The following is a 24633-nucleotide window of genomic DNA, read 5'->3' as shown; positions in this document are numbered from 1 at the left end:
TTCTTCATTATACAGAAACACAGGAGGGGCTGGTTCTTGAGTTTTAATCTTCTCAAAAGCAACTCCAAAGTTTTAAAAGGTTGTAGTTGATTCATTGGGTGTTTTTTGTTGTTTTCCTGGTTTTTTAAAGCTAAAATATGCTGAAGTTCTTGTCATTCACTACTCACGACGCCAATACATGCCACTGCAGATTTTGCTATACTCTGGAAGTTGTTCAATTGGACCTGGAAGTTAAAGAAAGTTGGCCATGACACATGTTCAGCTCACAGCAAGTGGTCTGGAGGGGTAATGGGAGGATAGGGAAACTTGTATCACATACCCACGGCAGCAACTGCAGGATGCTTATCATAGATGTACTTTGTGCAGATTTCTCTAATAGTCTGGGCATCTATAGCCTAAAAGGGGTAAAAGAGGCATCTCTGTTACAATCCCATCTTAAAACCGTTTCTGATCTTAATTTTGTATAATCCAAGGGAGCAGGAAGCAAAACCCTTGGAAGTTTTCTCAGTTGGAAATGTTTTCTCAGCTGAAAAAGAAATACAATTTCTATATTGTTACTTTCTGTAGCAAGTTATTTTCTTGATGGCCTTTTAAAAGTTGCAACATGAGTGCCACTTACTTCAATTCTTGCCTCAAGTTCTGGAATTGGGATTCGGCGCTTGTAACACAGCATTTGTCTTCCGATGTCTTCACAGATTGGTGTGGACCCTGCAACAGGAAAAAATCCTTCAGTTATCAGCCTATGGCTCCACAGAGAATAGAAAGTTCTCATAAGTCTCACCATCAAGTTGTAGCAGCATATTTGTCTTTAGAAGATTTTTTGCTCGAGCTACTTCATTTTCTGTAACGCTTGTGCAAAGTCTTATCCTGAAAAACAGTTTCAGTCCAAAGGCATTAAATAATGGCAGGCTGTAGCACACAAGATTGCCTGTGATAAGGAGCAGAGGCATTGCTGCACCTACCACGCACCACTCTTCTGTAGACAAAGCTGGTAAGACAGCTTGGAAAACTAGCCATGGATACAAAACAGCAGCCTCAAAGTAGGGGTTTTGGATGCATATCAAGATACCCAAGAGCAAGCTCTTTCTCTTAGAAGAGGTGTATTTCATTTTATTACATACTTGGAGGCAAGTGCACTCTGTACTTGTTGTCTTGAGAATGGAGGTTGCTAGGAAAGTAGAGCCAAGCAACTGGGTAACAGGCTTAGGGTAATTAGCTAGAAGGCAATCCAGCTTCCTGGCTCCTCTTGGTGAGACAATGACTTGCCACACTGCCTATGGAACATTTTGTGAGGAGAGGAGGATGCATTAAATAGCTTAACACTAAATTCTTGTCCCAGGAATTGTCTGTATCTTCCCTAGTGCTAAGCTGCAGCAGAGTCACAGTGATAACCTTTTTCTCCACCACTGAACAGGGATTTCATAGAATAATGGTATATAAGAAGTGATTTATGTGATTAAGGAAACTCCTCATTTTCAAGACTTGTTTCAACTTCACCCACTTTAAATCAAGTGCTTTTAAGTAACATGCATGTGTTTTTAATAGCATCTGCAGTTCAAGCTTTACAGTCATCATGGTCTTCAAAACATCATCCTTCAAAACAGATTTAAGCCTCAGATGAATGAATATTGTCTAGAATCATAGGTTTCAAATTTCCATATGTAACAGCTCAACTTTCCCTATGCATTCACTAGAGCTAGCAGCAGCACATGATACATCAACTGCAGCAACTGCAGACTAAAACTGTTTGGTACATTCATTATTCTCATCCACAAATATTTGCTCTTTCAGTGGTGGCACTTGCAGCTCACAAGCTGCACAGTGACTGAGTAGCATAATAAAAGGCCTGACAGTTTCATGACTTCTGTCATTTCCCAGTCAAAAAAAAGTCCCTGCTGTGTTTTCTCGTGCAAGAAACAAAACCTACATCTTAAGCTATTCACTCCAAATAATGGTGCCAAAAACTGGGTGCTGGGACTTGGCTTTGGGTGCCAAAGTTCAGAATTTGATGCATTTGTTGTTCCCAAGCAAGCCCAACCAGAGAAAAATATTCTCTTTATTTTTAAATTGTATTCCTCCACTAAAAAACAATCTTTCCAGAGAAACAGTTGGTAGCTTACCATTCTTTCTGAACAAAGTGCACCATGTCCTGAATAGTGGATGGCTCACAGACCATATAGAGTCCCCACAGCCCTGTGTCAGTGTAGCAGGTGTTGAAGGACTGGAAGCTGTGACACAGGTTACCTTGGCAGGCAATCTGAGCAAGTTTACTGGACAAATTCTGCCGAGGCAAAAGAAAAAGATATTACTTCATGAAGTTTTTTGAAAGCTTACTAGTCACCTCCACATTTCCCATTTTCATTTCAATGATGACTGAACATGCAGCAGTAGCTACAAGGTTAATTATCAGCTCTTCATTTCAACCCTTTCTTTCCTTGCATGTAATATCACATTTCAAAATAACACCCCAGATTTGAGCCAAAATCACAAAGACACTTAGGTTCAAGAAAGAGGCAGTTAATTACTGATATCCAGAAGTGTGGCATTCACATTCTCTGAACATGATTCCTTCACCCAGGGTTTTTCTCCTGGGAAGCTGGAAGGCAGTGAGAGGCCTCAGAGAAAAGGAAAACAATTCTTATCTCATTGCTTCTCCTGTGTTGTGCTCAACTGGAATGTGTTTGGAGATTGTTCCATTGGATTCTGGTGAGTTCTTTTGACTCATTGGCCAATTGGGGACAAGCTGTGTCAGGACTCTGGAAAGAGTCACAAGTTTTCATTATTATCTTTTTAGCATTCAGTAAGTATCCTTTCTGTATTCTTTAGTATAGTATAGTATTCTTTAATATAAAATAGTATAATAGAGTAATAAATTGGCCTTCTGACAACATGGAATCAGATGAATCATTCCTTCCCTTTGTTGGTGGTCCTGCATTTATAATATAGAGGTTCAGATGACATACAGGTATAAAACATCCTACATTCCATGAGGGCTGGCAAACCTGAAGTTTCCTCAGACTGGAGGTGGAGGAGGAAGTGGTTTAGAACCACTTCCTAAGATTCTCCTACATCCTGGGTAACAAACCCTCTGAGGCTCACAGCTGGATGCCCTTTTCTGTCCTGGCAGTACCCAAGTCAGGGATTCCCACCAACCTCAGTGAGAGCAGGAAGGTGCCTGCAGGCTCACTCACCACCCCTCCTCCAAAGGAGCGATCCCAGTTCCCTATCAGGGTGTTGGCCACCATGAGGGGGATGGTGTCAGGGTCAGACCAGCCGGCTGCTTCCACGGCGATGGCCAGGTGTGCCAGGGGCATCTTGTCATCCCTTATCCGGATCTGCAACACAGCACAGCAGCTCCAGAGCAACCTGCACACGCTCAGGCACAGGGCAAGGTAAACAACAGCAATCACACTTTGCCACTACAGCTGGATTACAAAACATGCACTAAAATTCAAGTATATGGAGATTAATTTAACATCAGCCTTAGCTGGCGTCCCCTGGGGCAATTTCAGATCACTTTGCAAACGTACACAGGGAAGCATTACATATCATTTTACAACTACCAGCAGCAAGGAAATCTGATGACTTTGTAAAATCTGAGAAGAGATGGGAATAGAACATGGATGCCTCCATTCTCTGCCACATCCTTTAAATGAGTGATTCTCAATAAGTGGAAATGCTCCAGTAAGAGGATAAAAGGCAAGCAGGAGCAGGGATAAGGAAGGTATTCCTCTAGGAAGTGATGAAGAATAAAAACTGGTGGCAATGAGGCTTGTCCAAGAAAGAATGGGAAGTATTGCTTTGGAAAGCAGCTATTCCATTGCCACCACTGGGGGCAAGAAACCTTTCCATGTGCTGAGTCTGTGGCAGAGCAGCCCTCTCTCCTCACCAGAGAGCACATGTCAGGGGATGTAAGGCCAGCCCAAAAAGCCACCCAGCAGCTTACCTCACTGCCTGTGAAGCTACAAGGGGGCAGGGGTGGCAGTCCTCCTTCTGGAGCAGATGGCAAGTTCCCAAAATGGCACTTTGCCAGGTCAAGTAGTTCATCATGAGAGACCCCTGGACAAAGGTATTTCACATGCTTTGTGATGTTACTCTGTGAACAGTTAATTTAAATTGCTGCACAGTTTAAAGACCCAACCAAGTACTAATTTTTTGTGCCCCTGCTTTAATACCCCACCTTTGGATTCTTCACATATTCCCTCTACAGAGAGCAAGATCATCATGATTCCTCCTTCCTGGTTCTCTAACAGCCTTCTATTAAAACTACATCAAATCAAGCTCTTTGCTCTTTCAAGCCTCAGTGTTACATCTTTCTCTCTGCATTCCTTGCTATTCCCCTCTTCACACCTCCTAGGACCCTTTTTTCCTGCCCACATAGAAGAATGACTTTGGTCTCCAATTCACTTCTTGTTCCTGATTTAAGGCCTCTGGAATATTACTGACAGGAAAAGGGAACAAAAGCTCAAAGGGTTTGAATGCACAAAACACACAGGGCTACAGAGGGCCAACAACAAACAGGACCTTCTGAACAATGGGTGATTCACCATGTGGTTCCCACAGACTCAGGCCATGGTTTCAAGCACAGTTTCATGTGATCAAGGGTGAGTATCCCATACTGACCTCCAGCAGCAGCCAAGACCATTCTGGGTCCTTTGTAATGTGTTGTTATGTACTCCACCAAGTCATTACGATTTATGGATCTAGAAATGGGAGACAGCATTACTGTGTCAGTAAAGTTTAGAGTAAAAAGAGATAAATGTATAGAACAAAACAATTGTCCAAACAATTAAAAGTGCTGCCACTGTTCAGAGCAGAAGCAGAAAGCTAAAATAAGGCTGACTTTCTAAAAAGCAAATAGGAACTGTATAAAAAGCTCTTCTAGCTTCCTGAGGAGGAGTGAGAATTCCAACTCAGGCAGGTGGAGACAGGATGCACTATTGATCTCCTTTCCTTTGAAAGCAGCACATTTAGCAGCCCTCTGATCTGCACTGGTCTAAACAAATGCTGAAAGAGCAGTGCAAACACTGTGTGCTTACAATAATGCCTGACATGTGACCTATAGGAAAAAGAAGTAATTCCAATTTTGTGCCAGGTGCACTTATAAGAAACCACAGAAAAATATGGCAAAAAAACCCCAAGCCATGCAGAGAACATCTGAAGTTCACATACCCTTTGATGCCTGCCTACAAGGAAACAAAGGCAATACAGGGGGGTTCTATTACAACTATATTCAGTGCAATTTCAGCTGCCCTCCAGTGTAAAAATGAAACCTGACACTGTTTTTCTACATTTTTAGGTAAATCTCTATTTATAAAAGTTATCACACAATTAAAGACAGAGGTACTTTTGGACATACTTGATATTTTCAGTGGGTCCCAAAATGGTGCGTCCCAGGGCTGTGTTCTGGTAGGCTGTGGCATGCAGGTAATCAAAGACAACTTCCTGCAGGTTGGTTTCAACCTCCTGCATCTCCCGCAGGATCACTCCTCGCTCCCGCTCAATCTCCGCCTCTCCCAGGGTGCTGTTCTGAATTATGTCAGCAAGAATTTCCACAGCTGATTGCAAACAAAGATGGAAATGAAAAAAGTATTTTCAGGCTACTAGAAAAATCTGGTTCCAAAAGTGAAATCCACCTCAAAGAGCCATAAAACTAGCAAGGGGACAGATCTTATCTAGGGACTCTGAAGAGAAAAATATTTCAAATAAGCTTCCCTGCTGGCTCCTCTCTAAACCCATATTCTCACGTTCTTGTGAGGTTCAAGAACAGACTTTTCACCAGGCAAGGAAGGGACTGTGACACTGCAAAAGCACCATTCTGTGTCATCTCACTGGAGGCTGGATAAGCATGTTGTTCTCTGCAGCTTTTCTGATGAAGGACAGCAATTACCTCTTGGTAAGTCTTTTGAAAAAGCCTTTGCATAGTACACAGTTTGTTCCCTGGATGTGTAGGCGTTCAGATGAGCCCCCATGTTCTCAATCTCTAGCTCAAGGTCTAACTGAGATCTCTTCTTTGTTCCCTGAAATAGAACAATAACAAAATCACATTAGATCTTTCAATTCATCTACTCATCATTACTACTTCTTGCCTGGAAAAGTTATGATCAAGAGAAAGAAGATGTGTTCTGGAAATAAACCAGGCATACTAATCTCTCCAAGCTTGAAAGTCAGATATAAATCCTACTGTGCTCCCAAATGAAAATAAACTGGCTAAAGGGTGACTGTGTCTTCTAAGACTACTATAAGAAGGTAAAAGTGAGTTAAAAAATAGATCTGTGTAATCCATAGTTGTGTAACACACAGAACTAGAATTTCAGCTTCATTTTCTAATGGAAACCAAAATCCTGGTTGTCCATGTTATTTTTCTCATTTCATTTTGGAAAAGTTATTTATACAATTCTGACAAAGTTTTTATTGTTGATCTTTAGAGATAAATAGCATAAAAATTCATTGCAAATGTCTACATCAATCTTCACACTCACCTTGAAAGCCATATGCTCAAGAAAGTGAGCAGTTCCATTGTTCTTCTCATTTTCATATCTGCTTCCAGCATCAATCCAAAGTCCAACCTCAGTGAAGAAAAAAAAAAAAAAAAAGTCATTTTCCCAGCTAAAAGCTTTGCTATGGCTTTTTCCTTAAACAGAGCAGGTTTCCAAGAAAAAGAAAATTTTGATCTCCACAAAAAATTTAATTACAAATCGACAAAAACTTTAAGATTTCTATGCCTTGGCTTAAGTTCTAGGAACAGTTGTTAATTAATATTGAAATGCAAATGAAATTTAGTTCCACAAGGAAATGAACACACAGGAACAGATACAAAACCCCTTCCTTTTGTAAGTTACTTACTGTGCACGTTGAAAGTCCAGAGTCCTCAGAAGCTACTTGCAAGCCATTTTCCAAAGGACTCACCCTAGTTTCAGGGACATTTAAGATTACTTCTGTTGCTGCTTTGGAAACTGTGCACCTCCCTGTTCCAACATGCACACCCTGGAAAGGAAAATCATCAGTCACCTCCGATTGTTTAGTTATATCCAAGGATGCTCTTCTGAAAAATGTATTGTTGAACTCAAGCATCAAGTCCATGGATCCTTCTTGAAGCATGCATTTCTAAGGGAGAGCATTAAGGACTGCTATTCACCCCTGCTTCACACAAGGAAAGCAGGAACCTGAATGAGAAACAAATCCTGAAGATAACCACAAGTGAGGAGATGCAGCTGCTGCTCCAGTCTGACACAGGAGCTGATACTCCCATCAGCCAGACACCCTTGTTCTCCACTGCTGCCAGCAAGAGCCTGCAGGACCTTTACCACCAGGAATTCTCCTGGGAACCTGATTTCTAAAGTGAACTGAGATGCAGCCCAAGGGCCTGTGCCAGGACTGCAAATCCATCAGCCATGGATCAGAACAGCACAATCAGGGGGCAGTTAAAGCACATTAAATGAGAGCAGGGTAGAAAAGAAGGGAAGCTTACTGCAATTTTTCAATAACAAGAAATGTAAATATGTATCCCAAATTCAAGCAAACAGCTATCTTGAAAACTGCGATTTCAAATGTTTCAAATAAACCAAGATTTTTCTCCCCATATAACTGCCCTAAACATGAAAGTACAAAATCCAGCTCTCAACCCCTCTCCTCCTAGAATACGTTAGATCTAGAACTCACTTATTTTGGAATCACAGCACAATTCCAGTTTGAAGAGACCTCTGGAGGTCTGTAGCCCAACTTTCTGCTCCAAGCAGGACCAACTTGGTCAGAGCACTTTGTCAGGACTTTTTGCACCTGAGCACTGACAATCTCCAATGGTGAGAAACTGCACAGCTCTGTGACAGCCTGCTCCACTGCCTGACTGCCACATATCCAGGTTCTCCTCTCTTGTTTCAACTTACACCCATTGTCTCTCATCCCACCACTATGACAGGCCTGGTTTTATAAACAACCTTCTCCTAGGTGCCGGCACAGATACTTCTCACAGGTCCAGCTGAAGCCATGGCTTCTCCAGCCTGAACAAGGTCCGGGCCCTCAGCCTCTCCTCACATGGCGCATGTTCCAGCCCAGTTCATCCCTGCTGAGCATCTCCGGTTCCTTGACATCCCCCTCACACTGCGGAGCCCCGGACCTGCCGCACACAAACCTGAGCACCGATCGCTCACTACACCTCCCGCCGAGCACCGCGCCGCGACTACAACTCCCAGCATGCACCGCGCCGCACAGCCTCCAGCTCCCCGCGTCCCCTCAGCGGCGGCCCGGGCACCAGCGCTCGGAGCCGCCGCGGCGCCCACGCTCCCCGTGCCTCCCTCCCTCCGCTCCGTTCCGTTCCGTTCCCTTCCCCACCGCCTCACCCGCTGCGCCGCGCCGGGCGCTCGCACCAGGCGGGCGGACCAGGGCAAGAGAAGCCGCCGGGCCGCTGAGCGTGCTGCAGACGCCGCCATCTTGACATTGTGGTGGGCGGGGCGGAGCGGCGGCCTTTGGGGGCGCGCAGGCGCGGGGCAGTTCCAGCCGCCGCCGCCGGGGGGCGCAGGGGGGCAGCGCAAACCGCAGTGCCGCGTCCCGGGGTAGGTGGGGATCGGGAATGTCCCGGGTGGGAGGGGACCCGCGGGGACCCACAGGGCCCCACAGGGATCATCGAATCCAACTGCTCGCCCTGCACAGGACCAGCCCAGCGATCCCACCGTCCTTCTGGGAGCGTTATCCAAGCGCTCCTGGAGCTCTGGCAGGCTTGGGGCTTGGTTTTAATGGTCCCGTTCTCCTCAGTGCCCCAGAGCAGGCAGGTGCGGAAAGCATTTTCCAGCCGATATCCCACTGTGGCCACGTTCAGCAAGCACAGAGCGCTGCCTTCACCTGCCCCGGGAGCTGCGTGCCGCGGCTCCTGCGACAGGGCTGCCTGAGAGCAATGCGCTCCTGCGGGACACACCCGCTCTGACTGGGAAATCCCGCGGCTGGAATAACCTGGAGTCTTTTTTTGGGAAGTGTGTGTAACGGAGCTGAGACACTTGTCATGGATAGCAGGGTTTCGTGCAAGCAGTAAATGCAGCGCCCAGCCCAGCCTGTGCCGGCGCTGGTGACAGCTCCAGACCCAGGACTCCAAATTCCCGGAATGGTCCCTCCCAGCTGCCCCCGGCCGGGAAGGGCTGGTGACAATGCTGCTTGACAAGAGCCACATTTGGGCTGGGAAAAGCTCTGGAAGTGTAACAGTGGAAGCAATTTCAGTGCCGAAGATTGTTCCTGAGCGCGTTTGGAATGTATGGCCGTGGATAAATAGGTACAGACATGCAAGAAGCAGTGCTTGGTTTTGACTTCGTAGTTAATTTTTTTAGGAACTTTTCATTTGGCTAATCAAGAATTATCTCAAAAATGAAGGAGAACCAGGGTGAAATTCTATTACTTGTCCCACAGTATGTTAAATGACACAGTGCAAACAAACAAAATACTACCTAAAAATAGAATTCTGTACTACTTATGCTGCAGGAAGCAGTGTTTCTAGGTACCATTTTCCTAACCCATTCAGGGTTAATAAAATGCTTCAGATACCATCCGACACAGTACTTCTGACACCCTCTGTACAGATACTACAAACCTTCCCCATCTTGCCAGCTCTAAGAGGAAGAAAGCTCAGCTCTGGGCACAGGATCAGGAGGAAGAGGTTGATAAGATGCGGATGTTTCTGATCAACAGGAAGAGGTTGAGAATGGTGGGAACTGAGGATGCTCCTGCTCAGGATGAACTTCTCCTGCCACTCCCAAGGTCCTGTTTCTCAGAGATGATTCCTGAGAGCTGTCACAAGTGTTGCTCCCTTCCCCCTGAAGCGTTATCAGTCACATGCAGATTTTAGGTGACAAAATCTACCGTGACTCTTCAAGGACACTGGGGATTGTTGGCAGTTCCTGGGCTGGCTCAGATGCTGAAGTGTGAGAAGGCTCTGAGAGTTAGCTTCTCAAACTCCAAAACATGGACCAGTTTCAGAAAAATCGACTGTATTTTAAGTGTATAACTTTTGGGGGTATTTTGTGTATATAGGCAATTTCTTACTCCCTTGGCAGTTCAGCATGAAATTGCAGTGACTGCCCTAAAATGTTTGCACTGCCAGTTTGTAAGCTCTGTGCTTAAACAGCAGCTCAGTCCTGCAGCTGAGCTTGTCCAGTTTCTGTCACAAGGACTGTAATTGCATAAAAATAGTAAACCCCTGTCGCAGACATCTTTTCATGAAATCCTTTCCTTAGGATTTTTTCCTCCTGAGAAGCTGAGAGGCCTCAGGAACAAAATGTAAATAATGGTTATCTGCTGCTGTGGAATGCAACAGGTGCATCTGTGATTGGTCTCATGTGGATGTTTGGAATTAATGGCCAATCACAGCCAGCTGGCTTGGACTGTCTGTCCAAGTCAGAAACCTTTGTTATTCATTCCTTTCTATTCTTAGCTTAGCTAGTCTTCTGAGATGAAACCTTTTCTTCTATTCTTTTAGTATAGTTTTAATGTAAGATATATCATAAAATAATAAATCAAGCCTTCTGAAATATGGAGTCAGATCTACAGCTCTTCCCTCATCCTAAGACCCCTGTGAACACGGTCACAAACCCCCAAAACATGATATATTGCACACAACTAAAAATGAAAGTGACACTGTTAACACAAAGGTTAAAATATGAACCTAAAGAAACCAGATGCTTCCTAATTTCACAATGATGCCTTGACCTCATTTGGAACTGTAGATCTCCTACTGAAATTGTTACTCTTGCTTTGCCTGTACTATTTCAGTGCCCACATAGCCTGTGTAATAAGGATCTTGTAGCTGCAAAGCATGCACATCCTTTCACCAGAGGATTTACATTGAAGTCAAATTCGTTTCCATGGAATAGAAAATCTACCTTTACATGAAACTAGCTACTTTTCTTTAGTTTTGTTTCTCCCATTTAGTTAATGCATATTCAAAAGATTCATCCAGTTCCTGCATTTTTTAAATTTCAGATAGAGCTCTGTCAAGTTGTAAAAGAAAAAAAGTAAAGCACCAAGCTGTGCAAATGAAAATTAAAATTAAGCTTCTGTTCCATTTTACAGCTAGATCTAACTGATCTCATATGCTGGGATTTATCTCAAAGATGCTTTACCAGATTTTACTAACCCATTATACATCCTAGAAATTTGAATCCTTGCTAGACATAGAATTACAGCTTAAGATAAACTGATTATGCCCATAACATGTCTCCTACTTAACAAAATAGGAGTGTCTCATATGTAAATGTAATCTAAAATTTAGCATCCAGCAAAGGTCATTAGAGAGATGCAACTCTAAATTAAGAAATCTTATTAACCAGCTAAAAATGCAATAAAATAAAACAAATACTGGTGTTCTAACAGTAGAAGCTGAATATGTAAATATTCACCACTAAACTTTAATAAAACACTAGTTTTTAAATGGTTTTAACAATTTTATTACAAAAGATTATTTAGAAATGAACTACTATAACAAGGAATGCTCACAATATCCCTCTAGTTTAGGTAGTATTATCTTCAGCTTCCAGATGGAGAAAATTAGACCTTTTTTCATAGTGCTTGTGTGTCCAGTTTCAAGCAACAATGGAATAGAAAGGCCAAGGCTGAAAGAAGAAATTTCTGTATAAATTATGTCCTTGTCATCAGTATATCAGGCAGATAAATAGTTGCCTGCTAATTCCAAGATGCCACAGAGCCTCTGAGTGGATTATGTAGGTGAGGGTCTCAAGATGAAAATCTGGTTCTTTGAAATCCAGATTCCAGATTTCACCCTAAGTATGGGAGCTTTTATTTCACACTAAGCAGTTATTTTAGATCAGCATCCCTCCTAAAGAGGTGCCTGGAAAAGGACCAAATGGCACTTTTGGTTTTTAAGCTTAAAACTTGTCAAGAGCTCCATTGAAACCAGTAGTAATGCACAGTCTGAATTATGCAGTTCCAATTGGTTTTCTGAGGAAATAAGGTTTCCATGTTCATTACTGTGCAACACCAACCAAATGACACACATCTCAAAGAAAAGGAGATTCCAGGAACCACCAGCTGAGGAGGTGCTGTCAGCTCACTGTCAGCTCACACATGGGAGAGACTCCACCCCATAGGAAAAAGATTCAGCGGGTGCTGGTGCCAGCACTCACAGATCTAACTTGCTGCTTCTAGAGTAACATTTCTACTTTCTAAAACAATTCCATGTGGTAGCAGTGATATAAATGACAAATCTGTTTGTGCACACCTGATGTGTGTATAACCACATGCCAGCACTGGGGCTGAACACAACACTGTGAAGCCAACACTTCTATAACTGTGAACTAGGATGACAATCTTGGTATGAGCAAAGAAACATGATCTTGAAAGGTTTTTCTTTCAATTGTGTATATATAAGTATTTCTTCTGAAGTAAAGAAAAAGTTCATATCAGCAAGACACACTATTATGATCAGCTGATTACAGAAGTGCTTGGGAAGAACTGCCCTGTTACAGGCTGATCCAGCCCCAGAGCAAGAGGGCACAGGAGCTCAGCATTAGAACAGCACTGCTCAGGAAAAAGACCTTCAGAATTGCTGAAACCTTCCCACAGTAAACATTAACAATTGAAATTGCCTTTGGCTAAACTGCTGCTTAGTGCTGTGTTAGCTTTTTGTAGAGTCATCATGTTCACTGTTTATTTACAATCTACTACCTTTTTAAAGCAATGATACAGTATTGCCTTTAATGAATATGCTGAAATCCAGCTGCCAGGAATTGCCTTGATCTCAGCCAAGCAAGCAGAATTCAAACAAGCCTAAAAACATGGGCTCAAGAAACAATACATTGTTTTGTAGAGGGGTGGGCTGGGGGGCTTTTTGGGAATAAAGCTGTTTTGAGAATACAAATCAAACTTTTCAGACATTATGTTGTCTGATTTTCATGCCAGCTGTTCACTGGCCTCTAGCTGATTATTTTATCAGTATTACCTAGAAATTACTCTTCAGCTAATTAAATTGCAATAGCTTTTCTTTCCCATGGTTAACCACTGGGCAGCAACTGCAAAGGCCTGCAGGCCACTGACACTGGTCTTTTGTGCTCTCAAGCTGCAAGGAAGACTGACTAAATTAAACATAGAGGCTGTTGGCTGAATTTATAACATTTCAGTTGCTCATTAACAGAGCACTCTTTTGAAGCTGTTGATTAAAAGCTTTCTTCAGGGAATATTACAGTATTCTGTCTGCATGCAGTTCTCTTTTTTCTCGTAAGTATTTATGCAGTGAAATAAGTCTGTAAGTGCCAGACATCCCACTACCTGACAGCTGAGAGCTTTTATCAGAAAGATAAATGGAAGGACTTTGGATAGCTCAGAACAACAATTTTTCAAGAATAACATGCCAAATAAATGATTCTGCCTGATGCAGTAACTCAACAGGAAATCCTGTGGGTAAATTCATCTGATCTAGCTAAACAGATAGATTTTTTTCTTGCCCTTGAGCAGACTCACTGCAGATTAAGGATCAGTCCTTTTTTATTGCTTTTGTTGGCATTGTACACAAGTGTCATTTCCATCCTTCCACATACAGGTTCCCTGTTTTAGAGCATTATTCTGATTTGATAGTGGATGAGTTTCCAAAATTTCCAACATTTATTTCAACCTTTTTCTTATTTTAAGAAAGAATCACTTCAGACAATATTTTTTCTCCAGAAAACAATTAGGAAGTCACCTGAGTCTCTGGTATGATCAGCTGAAACTAACACACTGAAAACTGAAATTAATGCAGTTACTGAAATTATTAGAATTTGGCACCTGTTCAGGCATCCAGGGCAGCCACTATTCTTTGATTCTCTGATTCATTCCTCCTCTGTTCAGAATTCTTCAGGTAGCCATGCTGTGGGCATTTTTCAGCAATCTGTGGAAGGAAAGAAGATTTTCCATTACCCAAAAATGCTGCTAATGCTACTCATCACAGTTTATAATACAGTAAATATACACTTACTTGCTATTGTAATATCCAGATAACTGAGTTTTCTCTTTTATTTCCTCTCTTAAAACCTGCTTTCTCACTCTTTAATTCCTATATTCTTACTAATTCTTATGTTAGCTAACACAAACTACAGACCATGCAGTTTTATACTGACAATAATACAGTGTGGTTACAGAGTTCCCCAAAACAGTCATTGATCCAGGGCAGGTTTTGTTTAGCTATCAAGCTCCCTGTTGGGCTCTAACTGTGGAAACAACATGTATGAGCATTCTGCTTTACAGCTCTATCCAACTTCCTGCTAGATTTCCCAGCCTGATTGATTGCCATCATGTTGTGGACTCTCAGGGCTCATCACATTATTGCATGCTGGCCAAATTTGTGTCCCAAAACTCATCTCTCTGTGCTCTAGAGCCTCCCTTGTGCTCATGTACAAAAGCTGCATCACTCACACCTCAGCTGCATGAAACCAGTCCTCTGTGCTCTTCCAACAGGCAGTGGAGGGAAGCAGGCACCTCGACTTTTGGGTTATCCTTTGTACTCTGGACACCTCTCTAAGGGTGGTTACCTAGAAATGTCTCCTCATGGTGCCTCCCTCCCTCAGTGACTGTAGCACAGTGAATTTCTAGTTCATCAGACTCAAACACCCAACTTCCAGGCACCTACCCTCAGGCAAAGCAAACCTTATCCCGAACTTCAGGCTAGGAGCTCACAGCATGTGTCTAAATATCCCTTATCTAAAGATCAGATCCATATATTTTAATATATTAGAGGATATTATACAGATTATAAATGCATTTTCTCAAGGGCACAACAAGTTGAACATATATTTAGTAAGGACCTAAGCACTTCAATGCAGGAGGCTGGAAATTTTGCAGCATCTTTACGTAGTTTTAAATACTGAGTGCTTGCCATTAATTAAATATAAATACAGTAATCACATGAGTATTCTTTGAGTTATTTATTTTATATTACAATAAGTTTATTTTTTTTATGCATGCACATATTCAAGGTTCAAGACTCTGCAGTAACTGGATTTTGTGCTGATTTTAGTGTGATGAACAACCACAATGTAGAAGTTCCCAAGGGAAAAGCTAGGAGTGTTGACAGATGGTTTGGAAAGAGAAAGTTGGAGATTTTATAAACTGAGAAGCTGTCAGGAGTTTGGAAATGGGGAATATCATTGGTCAGATATTTCTGCTCACAAAAGAGGCTAACTTCTTAGAGCTCATACTCAAACTTTTAAATTTCAAGTTAATACTCTGATTGCACTGAGTTTAGTCATGCATTTCATAAATATCCTTTTTTTCAGACTGATTTCAGATTCACTGGCTTTTTTTAGAGCCCTTTGAAGGAAAAAAAAATTCTGAAGTTTCTTAAACCCACTGTGCTCTATGTCCCAGATTGATGCCTTTCTCAAATCCTACTATAGCCCAGAATGGCAGACTACCATTTTTTTATGGGACACAGCTGCTTTTGCTAGTCATTTTCTTCCCTGCCACTTTTCTACACTTTTCTTCTGACTTCCAGATGTTTGGCAGCCAGTGCAGTGCAGTAATTCCAAAAAAGCTTCCAAATATCTACTGAACCCAGACAGTGTGCATGCACAGGTTTTCTCTGTAGCTGATGTGCACTGTGATGGTTTTCCCTCACAAAAGCCTTTCAACTCAAGGCTTGTATGCTCAGAAAATCACCAGGTTTGCAGGGTGAGAATTTCAGTGCATGTGTGTTAGTCAGTTGCTTTGTAAACAAGCTGTTCGTTTGCAATGTCCAGAAGACAAACAAATTGACACACACACATAGAGATCCAGTATACCTTAAATACTTGTGCTTCCACATTTGCCTTTGAACTTCAGATGCTGACTGTGAGGCATGAGAGTACCTGTGTGCCACTGAAATAATTTTTTTTTTTATTTGGAGATTGCATTTAAGTATGTAAGAACTGGGTTAATATGAGAGGCTTAAGAGATCCACCTAAGAGGCATTTTCAAACATGACACGGTCTTCATAGCAGATGAGCTATAGTATGTCACAGGAAATAAGGTCTGGAATAGGAATCCAAGTCATTGCTGCTAAGCAGATCCAGCAGAATGAGGGGATGGGCAGTTACTCTGTAGCTGATTGCAGTCACTGCATTGATAGTAATGCATTGGGGTTGCACTAATTCAAGCATTAGCCATAATCTCGTGTGGTTCTGACTGTGCCTATCAGTCATCCTGCTGCTCTATTAATGCTGCCAGATCTACTTTTGTATTATGTAATGGATTTATTTTATCCTGAAACATTCTTCCCGGTAAAAAATAAACCCAGAAAGCTTCAGAACTTGCTTCCAGCTGCACCGTGCACAAATTTCACAGCTATTCCTTTTGTCTTTTCCACCTTCTTTTTGCCGTATGATAAACCTGTATTTTCCAGTCTTGGCTTTCTAGCAGTGAAATAATCTACTTCTCAATCTTTTCTTTTAGAATTATAAGTGAAGCATTAGGAGTAATTTTTAGTATAATTATATATATATAATAAATATAAGTATAATTTGATCATAAAGGATTTATTGAGAAATACTTAACACCCTAAATCTTCTTGGAGCTATTTGGTTCCACTATTTTCCAAAGTTTTCAGTAGCCTGTGGAAAAACAAATGAAAAAATGTGGCATTCTGATTTTTATTTCATCCATATAAAGTACTCATGCATTTCTCAGAAATTTATGGATTGACCCTCTCTGTGTCTACATAAAATCTACCCCAGAGAGGTTGTGGACTCCCTTTCCCTGTATGTTTGTATGACCAGGCTGGATGGGACTCTGAGCAACCTGGTCTAGTGTGTACCCACTAGTGTGTACCCAGAAGGGTTGGAAGCAGATGATCTTTAGGGTCCTTTCCAACCCAAACCATTCTATGATTTCTCCCCCAGTCATGTATATTTGAATAAAGACAGCATATCTACACAGTCTACATTAAAGTACTAGGAACTATGTGCATAGTTGAGATTTGCTATCTGATCTTTACAGCCATAGACTCTAAAGTACCAAATCAAAGTTCAGCACAGTCAATGAGACCGTCAACTTAATTCAAAGTACTTGCTTTTAAACAGATTACTTGACTTGTATATAATGGTGGCTGACAAAATGAGAACATGAAATGGAATATTTCAGTTGGAAGGGACCAACAATGGCCATGCAGTCCAACTGCTTGACCCATTCAGGGCTGACTGAAAGTTTAAGTGTGTTGTTAAAGGCATTGTCCAAATGCCCCTTAAACACTGTCAGGCCTGGGGACTGACCATCTCTCCATGAAGCCTGTTCCAGCATTTGGAGAGATACAAAAATTCTTCATGTCCATTGATATGGTAAGAAGTAAAAGCCTTAAATTGCAACTTGAAGATTTCAGTTATAGTTTACAAAAAGCTTTTGAACTGTAAAAAATGTCACACAGTAGCTGACTGGAGAGATCTGAAGAATCAGCATAACTGCAAATTTTCAAGGTCAGATTGAGCAAATATCTGTCAGGAGCTGATTACATAGAGTGGATTTTTCTCTGAAGCAATAGGATGAACTGGAAAACCCTTTCAGATCTCTTTTTTAATCATGTCTTAAGAAGCAACTCCATTGTCTTCATTACTAAATTGGCATGAAAAAAATGAAAAAGTGTACCAGTGTCACTTTTCCAAGTTTTCCTAAATTCTGCCAAGTATTTTTTTTTCTACTTGTTAAACCCCTCCTTCCTTCTCTCTCCCCAGCTGTGCTGAGCATGATGCCATATGGTACAAAATATCCCTTTGGTCAGTTGGGGTTGAATGTCCAGGTTGTGCCCCATTTCTAATTTCCTGTGCACCTCCAGCCCATTTGCTGGTGGGGTGAGGTGAGAAACAGAAAAGGCTTTGACTTTGTATAAGCACTGCTTAGCAAAATCAAAAACATCCCTGAATTAGCAACACTGTTTCCAGCACAAATCCAACATTTAGCCCATACCAGCTACTATGAAGAAAATTACCCTTTTCCAGCCAAGACCAGCACACTTAGTGACAGGTACACAGACACAGAAGCCTTTCTGCAAGGCTTGAAAACACATTCTTGATCTGGTTCATTTCACAGCATCACAGAATACCCTGGGTTGGAAGAGACCTTAAAGATCACCAAGTTCCAACATCACTTCCATAGGCAGGGACACCTTCCACTAGTCCAGGTTACTCAAAACTCTATCCAGTCTGGCCTTGAACACTTCCAGGGATGGGAATCTATGACTTCCCTGGGCAAACTGTTCCAGTGCCTCAACACCCTTGAAATAAAGAATTTCTTCCAAATACCTAATTTAAACCTATTGTCTTTCAGTTTGAAACTGTTCCTCCTTATCCTGTCACCACACACCCTCATAAAAAATCTCTCTCCAGCTTTCCTGTTGGTCCCCTCCAGGTACTGGAAGGTGCCTTCTCTTTTCCAGGCTGAACAGCTCCAGCTCCCTGAGTCTGTCTTCATAGGAGAGATGCTCCAACCATCTGATCACCTTCTCTGGACTCACTTTAAAAGGATCACATCCTTCTTATGCTGGGGAGCCCAGACCTGGATGCAGAACTCCAGGTGCAGTCTCACCTCTGACCTGCTGGCCATGTTGCTTTGGATGCAGCCCAGGATACATTTCCCTTTCTGGGCTGGGAGCATGTACACCCAGGTCATGTTGTGCTTGTCATTTATGGACACCTCCAAGTCATTTTCCCCTGGGCTGGCTCCTCTTGGTCCATCCCCTGCCCAACCTGCACTTTGCCTGGGATTTCCCTGGCCCATGTGCAGGACCTTGTATGTGGCCTCACTGAACTTCATGAGGTTCACAGCTCATGCAAGTCACACTGGTAGTGAAGAATGCTGAGACCAGCCTGACTTAGCAATCCCAAAATTGAACTTTCAGAGGAAGAACAATGTGTCCCAGCAGAAACTGGCACCTCTGAGGAAGTGGCAGAGTTCCTGGTAAAGGAGCCAACAAGTGATAGCACTGATAATGCAGCCTGGAGACATGTGACTCATAGTCAATCACTTTGTACTCTAAAAGCTCAGTCCCTCTTTTGAATGGCAGGGTTTTCCAACAAACCCCTTCTGACTGTGTGGGGAGACTCCTCCCTTGGGTGGGGACACCCCTCAAGGTTAATCCTTGAGGCTGAGCAAGACATTTGCCCACAGGCATTGTGTGAGTAACATCAATTTCCATAATTATTTGCTAGCTTTAATATCATTGTTTCAATATTGCTTCAATACATAGTGTACTATACTATGTAGTAGTAGCTACCTATACTGGGCAGTAAATAATTCAGGTTAAGGTCTTTTAGTCTTTTCAACATCATAATAAATTTAAATTCTTATCTACTTTATTAATATAAATATATTTGGTTTGCCATCTTTAATCTTGTGGGACAAAGTTGTAAAAAGGCTCAATTACACCATATAATACTTTAGAGATAAACCATTGGAAGTCTGGGACTGGGACTGGATCCAGCTCCACCCAGACTCCTGTTTGAGAAGGATTTTAGAAAGCAAGAGGGTCCTTTCTGCACTTTGTGGCTCAACAGGGCAGGGGGGTCTCCCCAGTAAACCTTGTCTGAAGTTCCCATTCTGCCCCTGACACTCTTAAAACAATTACCTTTTATCAAATAACACAATTATTTTGTTATCTGACTCTAAAAGCATTTTTCTATGGAAGAAGCTTATCAGTGTGTAGCATTGCAATGTAAATGACTCAGCATAAATACCTGAGTCATTTGTCATTATTAATTTTTTTTAAGAAGCAATCTATACCAGAATACTTAGAGAAGCATCCATCCTTTTCCAAGTTTTAAATAACATATGTGATATTTACATTCCTTTTAGAAAAGACAATGGCACTTTCTCACCTTTGTTACCTTCAGAGAGTTTCATTATCAAGAACTCACTATCAGCAATTACTTTTGCATTTTAAGTTTTGCATTTCTGGTCCAGTTTTGCCAAAAGTGAGAGACTCAGTTCAGATGCATCTGTTTTCCAGTGACATCTATGATTGCTTTCTTTCATTTATTCAGTGAACCAGCTGTGTTGACTGATGTCTGAGAAATCAAGTTCAGTCACAGAACAATTCCATTGTAGTCAATTTAGTTGCAGCAAAGAGCAATTTGACCCATGGAGCTCTGTATATTGTAAAAGGTCATGCAGCCTGTCAGTAGTTCAGACAGGATTTAAATAGAGGATCCTCCTGAATCCCAATTCAAATGAGACTCTTTTGACATCATCACAGTGTCTACATATTCAGACTGACATTTTGTCACTCAGAGCACTGCTTATCTGTTGCCACACCAAAAAGTGACTGTCATGGCTTCAGCCACATGCCCCCATTCTTTATTTCCATTTATTTATAACTCCCTCCTCTATTCAGGGGCAGCTGTTAAAACCAATGTGGATTTCCTTTCTCTCTCCCTCCTGGGATCTGTGGATGAAGAAGAGGTTTCAGAGACATTTCAGGAGGGCAGTAGCAGGGTACTGACCTCAGCCTGGGAACCCAGCAGTTTCATTAGTGCCAGAGCAGCAGCTTGGCAGCTGAAAGCAGCTCCATGTAGCACAGAGCATGCCTGCAAGGGGTGCTGACAGTCACAATAATACTCCAATTATGAAAGACCCTCACTGAATGTAGTGGTTTGGATAATGTGATTTATTGAATCCCCTTCTAGTCCTGTATTTGTATGACGCTTGTACGATAGAGCTAAAAAATGTTTTATGGAGGCAAGGAAAGGATAGTCATCATTGTTAATATGTACAAGCAATCACAAGGAAGCTCTGACTTACCTCATTGCTATACAATTTCCTTATTTATTATTATTTCCCTACAGTAACTTTATATGACTTAAAAAGTAATTACTTTTTCTTGTTTTCCTTTTTCCCAATGTATTTTTCATTGTAATATAAACCCTAACTTATTTGAAATTATTCATGTCTGTTACAATGTCATCATTATATTTCACATAAAACAAAACAAAATATGCTTTTGAGCATTACCTGTAACTCAGAAGTTCCTTCTCTACAGTCCCCAAATTTGTCAAATTCTTTATTGTGTAAGAGATTTAGATTCGTAATTGTAAACATAACATTTACAGTAATTTCATTATTATATATTTATTATATATAAATTTTGTACATAGTTCAATTTAATGTTTTGATTAATCAGTACTGTGAAGCATTTTGAACCTATGTGGGTGTATATACATATATATATATAAGCTGGTTGTGTAACACTCTTTCATTGGGCACCATAACATCCAACATGATTTGAAATTCTGCTTGCCTCTGTCTGCAACAGGTGCCAAGTAAATTTTCCCCCTTAAGTTCCCTCCTGAAGAGGGTGGATACCATAAGGGTGGTTACCATAAGGGTGCAAATGGTAATTAGAAGGGAAGGTTAGGCTTTCTGGTTATGTCCCAATATGGGCCAGTTTTGCCAGAGAGACTTTTACTAGCTCAGTAGAATTTCTTTTGGTGCTAAATTTCTATGCTAGTAAAAATTCCTGTATAGCCAATATTAGAGTGGTGAATTTTTTTTTCTAAGACAGTTGATTTCACTCAATATCCAGCACAAACTGTTCCAGCAAATGTGGGGTTTTTTCTGCAATAAACTGCATCTGCACTATAACAGTAAACATTGCCCAATATATAGCAAATCTCAGCCAAAAGGGATTTTGAACTATGACTTGATATTCTAGGATGGAGTGAGAGATGGCACAACATTTTTACTCTGTCATCAAGGAAGATTTTCAATTAAGTTCAGATAAAATGTTATAGCTTTATAACTGAACTAACTGTAAGAATTTCTATTTTTTTCTTGCTTTAGATTGTTCTTCAGTTACTGGCCAAGACAATGAGTACCTTGCTCTGACACATCTCATGTCAACCAACTAAATTAGACTTTGTGAAAAAGACACTAACACTACACTTGAGAGATCAAAACAAAATACTGATACGCTTCAGTTGTGAAGAAGGTTAAACCTTTCATCAGGAGCAATTTTGTAATCAAGTTAGTCAAGCTGTCCTGGCCATGATTAATGCTCTATCTCTAAGGGAAAGACTCCCCTGCAGATAAAATTCATGAAGTACTAACTGTGTGATTCTAATTAAGATACAGGTTGTTGCATTTAGCAAATTAAGCTAGTTTAAGGAACTTACCCTTCCAAGGAGTTAATGAAATGGTATATCCCAAAAATTTCAATAAAAATCATTCTGTTTAAGCTGTTAAATTTCATTGTGAGGAAAAAAGAAATGCACTGACCCCTAAATAACCCCACTCTCCTATCCCTTGGTATTTGTGCCTCTCTGCAGTACAAAGAAGCTCTCATAACTTTTCTACTTTCATAAACAGACAACAATATATAGGGTCAGTCTGAGTAGTAAAAGTGCATGAGTAGTCAGGAGTACATGCCACTGATGGAAATAAAATTATTAAATCTCCATTTCTTAAGACGAGATGCCAAGCAAAAACTCTTACCTCATGCACAGATGGCTGGAACCTTTCCATCTGTTAGTAACTTCTGACTTCCAACCCCTGCAGGATCCTAACAACACTCCTCTAGGCACATTAGCATGTCTGGGGAGTATTAGGAGTCAGAGAGATCCCTGTTCTGGCTTTACACAACTACTGCAGCCCAGATACTCCCTTGGGACTTTTCCTCAGCCTAGATGTGTTTGTGGGTATAAGACATTGAAAAATCAAAACCCACCAAAGAAGCCATACTAGACTGAGATCTCAACTGGCTCCAGGGAATACTGAAGCAGGAAAGTAGTTTAAACCCTGGTTCTGTTGAGCAGCATCTCTGGAGTGGAATTTTCTCATGTTGTGCATGCTGGTGTGGCACAGTAAGTAATACACTGATATACTCCTAGCAGTGTCAGATATTACTTGAACAACAAAATTGTATCATTCTTCACAGGGCATGTTTCCTTTTAAGCTGAAAATTGCATGCTGCACAGATACCAGGTGTCTTTACTCCTTGACATCTGTATTTGTAGTACAGAAAAAATGCATTTACTAAAGCAGAGCCTCCCAAGCTGAGGTTTTTGTATCACTGGTGATACACAAACTACTTCCACACCACATGTGGAGCCAGGGCTGCCTGCTAGGAGATACTCAGCTGAAGTGTAGGATGAGCATCCCAAATCTGCTACTGTTGGCAATCAGCTACCACCAGCCTGGGGGGACTTACCTAGTGGCTTACACAGATTTCTATGCATAGGCAGTAATTATTACTGTTAATGGTCATTGATCAGAACAGCTTTATTATCAAAATCATTCAGGAGATCTTAGTCTCCACAAAGTAACAGTAGAAATAACTTCAATCAATATAGATTTGTGTTCAATAATTATGAGTAGAAGTCATTGCTACAAGGCCAGCTTAGCATTAGATATAGTGATAGATGAAATGATCAGGAAATATCAGGAAAGAAGGAGCACAAGTAAGAAATAAATTAGGAATTTCCATCTGGCAAAGGTCAGCAAATGTTCCTGACCATAAGCAACCAATATATAGCTGTATCACTATGTAAAGAACATAGAAAACCGATAACTCACACAGAACAAGGCAGTTTGATAGTTTAATGATTCCTTTACCTTAAGGAAACTAAGAGAATGACAGATAACAGAAGAGTAAGGCCCATATTTCTAGTTTCCCAAGACATGCACTGAGAACTTTGGCCTTGAACACAGGTAGATTTCTTTACCAATGAACCATACATCCAGTCCCAAGCTTCAAGATAAACATGTTATCAGAGCTCCAGATATTCTTAGATGTCATACCACTGCTAGATAATATGGGGTGTTTTTCACATCACACCTGCATAGCTTTGCTCTTTGCCATCCACTGTCCTTAAGGAAATATTTTAAAGATATGCATTAATTTCTGAGAACCCAAATCCTCTGGGTTGGGTGCCTCAAAATGCCTCAATTCCCAGCCCATAGTCTGCAAACTTCTGTCAGACGTGAGCAGGGTGTGAGGGGATGATTGTAACCCAGTACGTGGATTGACTTGGACACGAGTTTTACCTTCTCAGGGCCGAAGGGATACAGGTGCATTCAGGTGCCTGCAGGATGGGCTGTCCTGCCCGGACAACGCATCCTCCGTGAGTACCGGCTCCCCGGGGATGGCGGCACTGCCCCGGCCTGCCGAGACAACCGAGCCCAGGAAACTTTTCACCGCAGCACCTGCTGGTGGGAGCATGTTCGTGCTCCCAAGCGGGACTGCAGGCAGCGCTTACCGCCCATGGGAGCCGGCCAGGAGCACAGCTGAGTGCTTCCCTTGTGCCGGGGCCAAGGAGCAGCCCGGCCTCCAGGGGCAGAACGTGCCGGCAGCTCTGACACTGTCCCGCCATGGCTCCGGGACTCCCCCGGTCCCTCACACACGGCCCCCAGCCGCCATCTTGCTAACGGCGCCGCTCCCCGGTGCGGGACCGGGCCGTCTGCTGCCCTCTGGCCGCCACGGTGAGACACCGGGCCGTGTGGTGCCCTCTGCCCGCTACGGTGAGGGGCCGGGCCGTGTAGTGCCCTCTGCCCGCCACGGTGAGACACCGGGCCGTGTGGTGCCCTCTGCCCGCCACGGTGAGGGGCCGGGCCGTGTGGTGCCCTCTGCCCGCCACGGTGAGACGCTGGGCCGTGTGGTGCCCTCTGCTCGCCACGGTGATGGGCCGGGCTGTGTGGTGCCCTTTGCCC

General features: G+C 42.2%; 1 protein-coding gene and 1 long non-coding RNA gene across 2 annotated transcripts; both read right to left on the bottom strand.

The window, feature by feature from the left end:
- Positions 1-137: 137 nt before the first annotated feature.
- On the bottom strand, positions 138-8439 carry PMPCB (peptidase, mitochondrial processing subunit beta). Its single transcript, XM_054276343.1, has 13 exons — positions 8340-8439; positions 6847-6987; positions 6483-6569; positions 5891-6020; positions 5360-5558; positions 4624-4703; positions 3947-4059; positions 3192-3335; positions 2121-2281; positions 782-867; positions 620-708; positions 320-395; positions 138-224 (listed from the first exon to the last, which is right to left on the bottom strand). The coding sequence occupies exons 1-13, from the start codon at positions 8427-8429 to the stop codon at positions 160-162; spliced, it is 1461 nt and encodes a 486-aa protein (XP_054132318.1). The 5' UTR covers positions 8430-8439; the 3' UTR covers positions 138-159.
- Positions 8440-11499: 3060 nt separating this feature from the next.
- Positions 11500-24263, bottom strand: LOC128937055 (uncharacterized). The gene is made up of 3 exons (XR_008483024.1): positions 23971-24263; positions 13759-13861; positions 11500-11591 (listed from the first exon to the last, which is right to left on the bottom strand). It is a non-coding gene; the product is annotated as an uncharacterized LOC128937055 (long non-coding RNA).
- Between the last annotated feature and the right edge of the window lie 370 nt (positions 24264-24633).

This window comes from Melozone crissalis, unplaced genomic scaffold (assembly GCF_028551555.1).
Source record: "Melozone crissalis strain CALT ecotype California unplaced genomic scaffold, PUWL_Pcris_2 ptg000004l_1, whole genome shotgun sequence".
Taxonomy (NCBI): Eukaryota; Metazoa; Chordata; class Aves; order Passeriformes; family Passerellidae; genus Melozone; species Melozone crissalis.
Note: the sequence above shows the minus strand (reverse complement) of the source record. Positions and strands in the feature narration are given on the sequence as shown.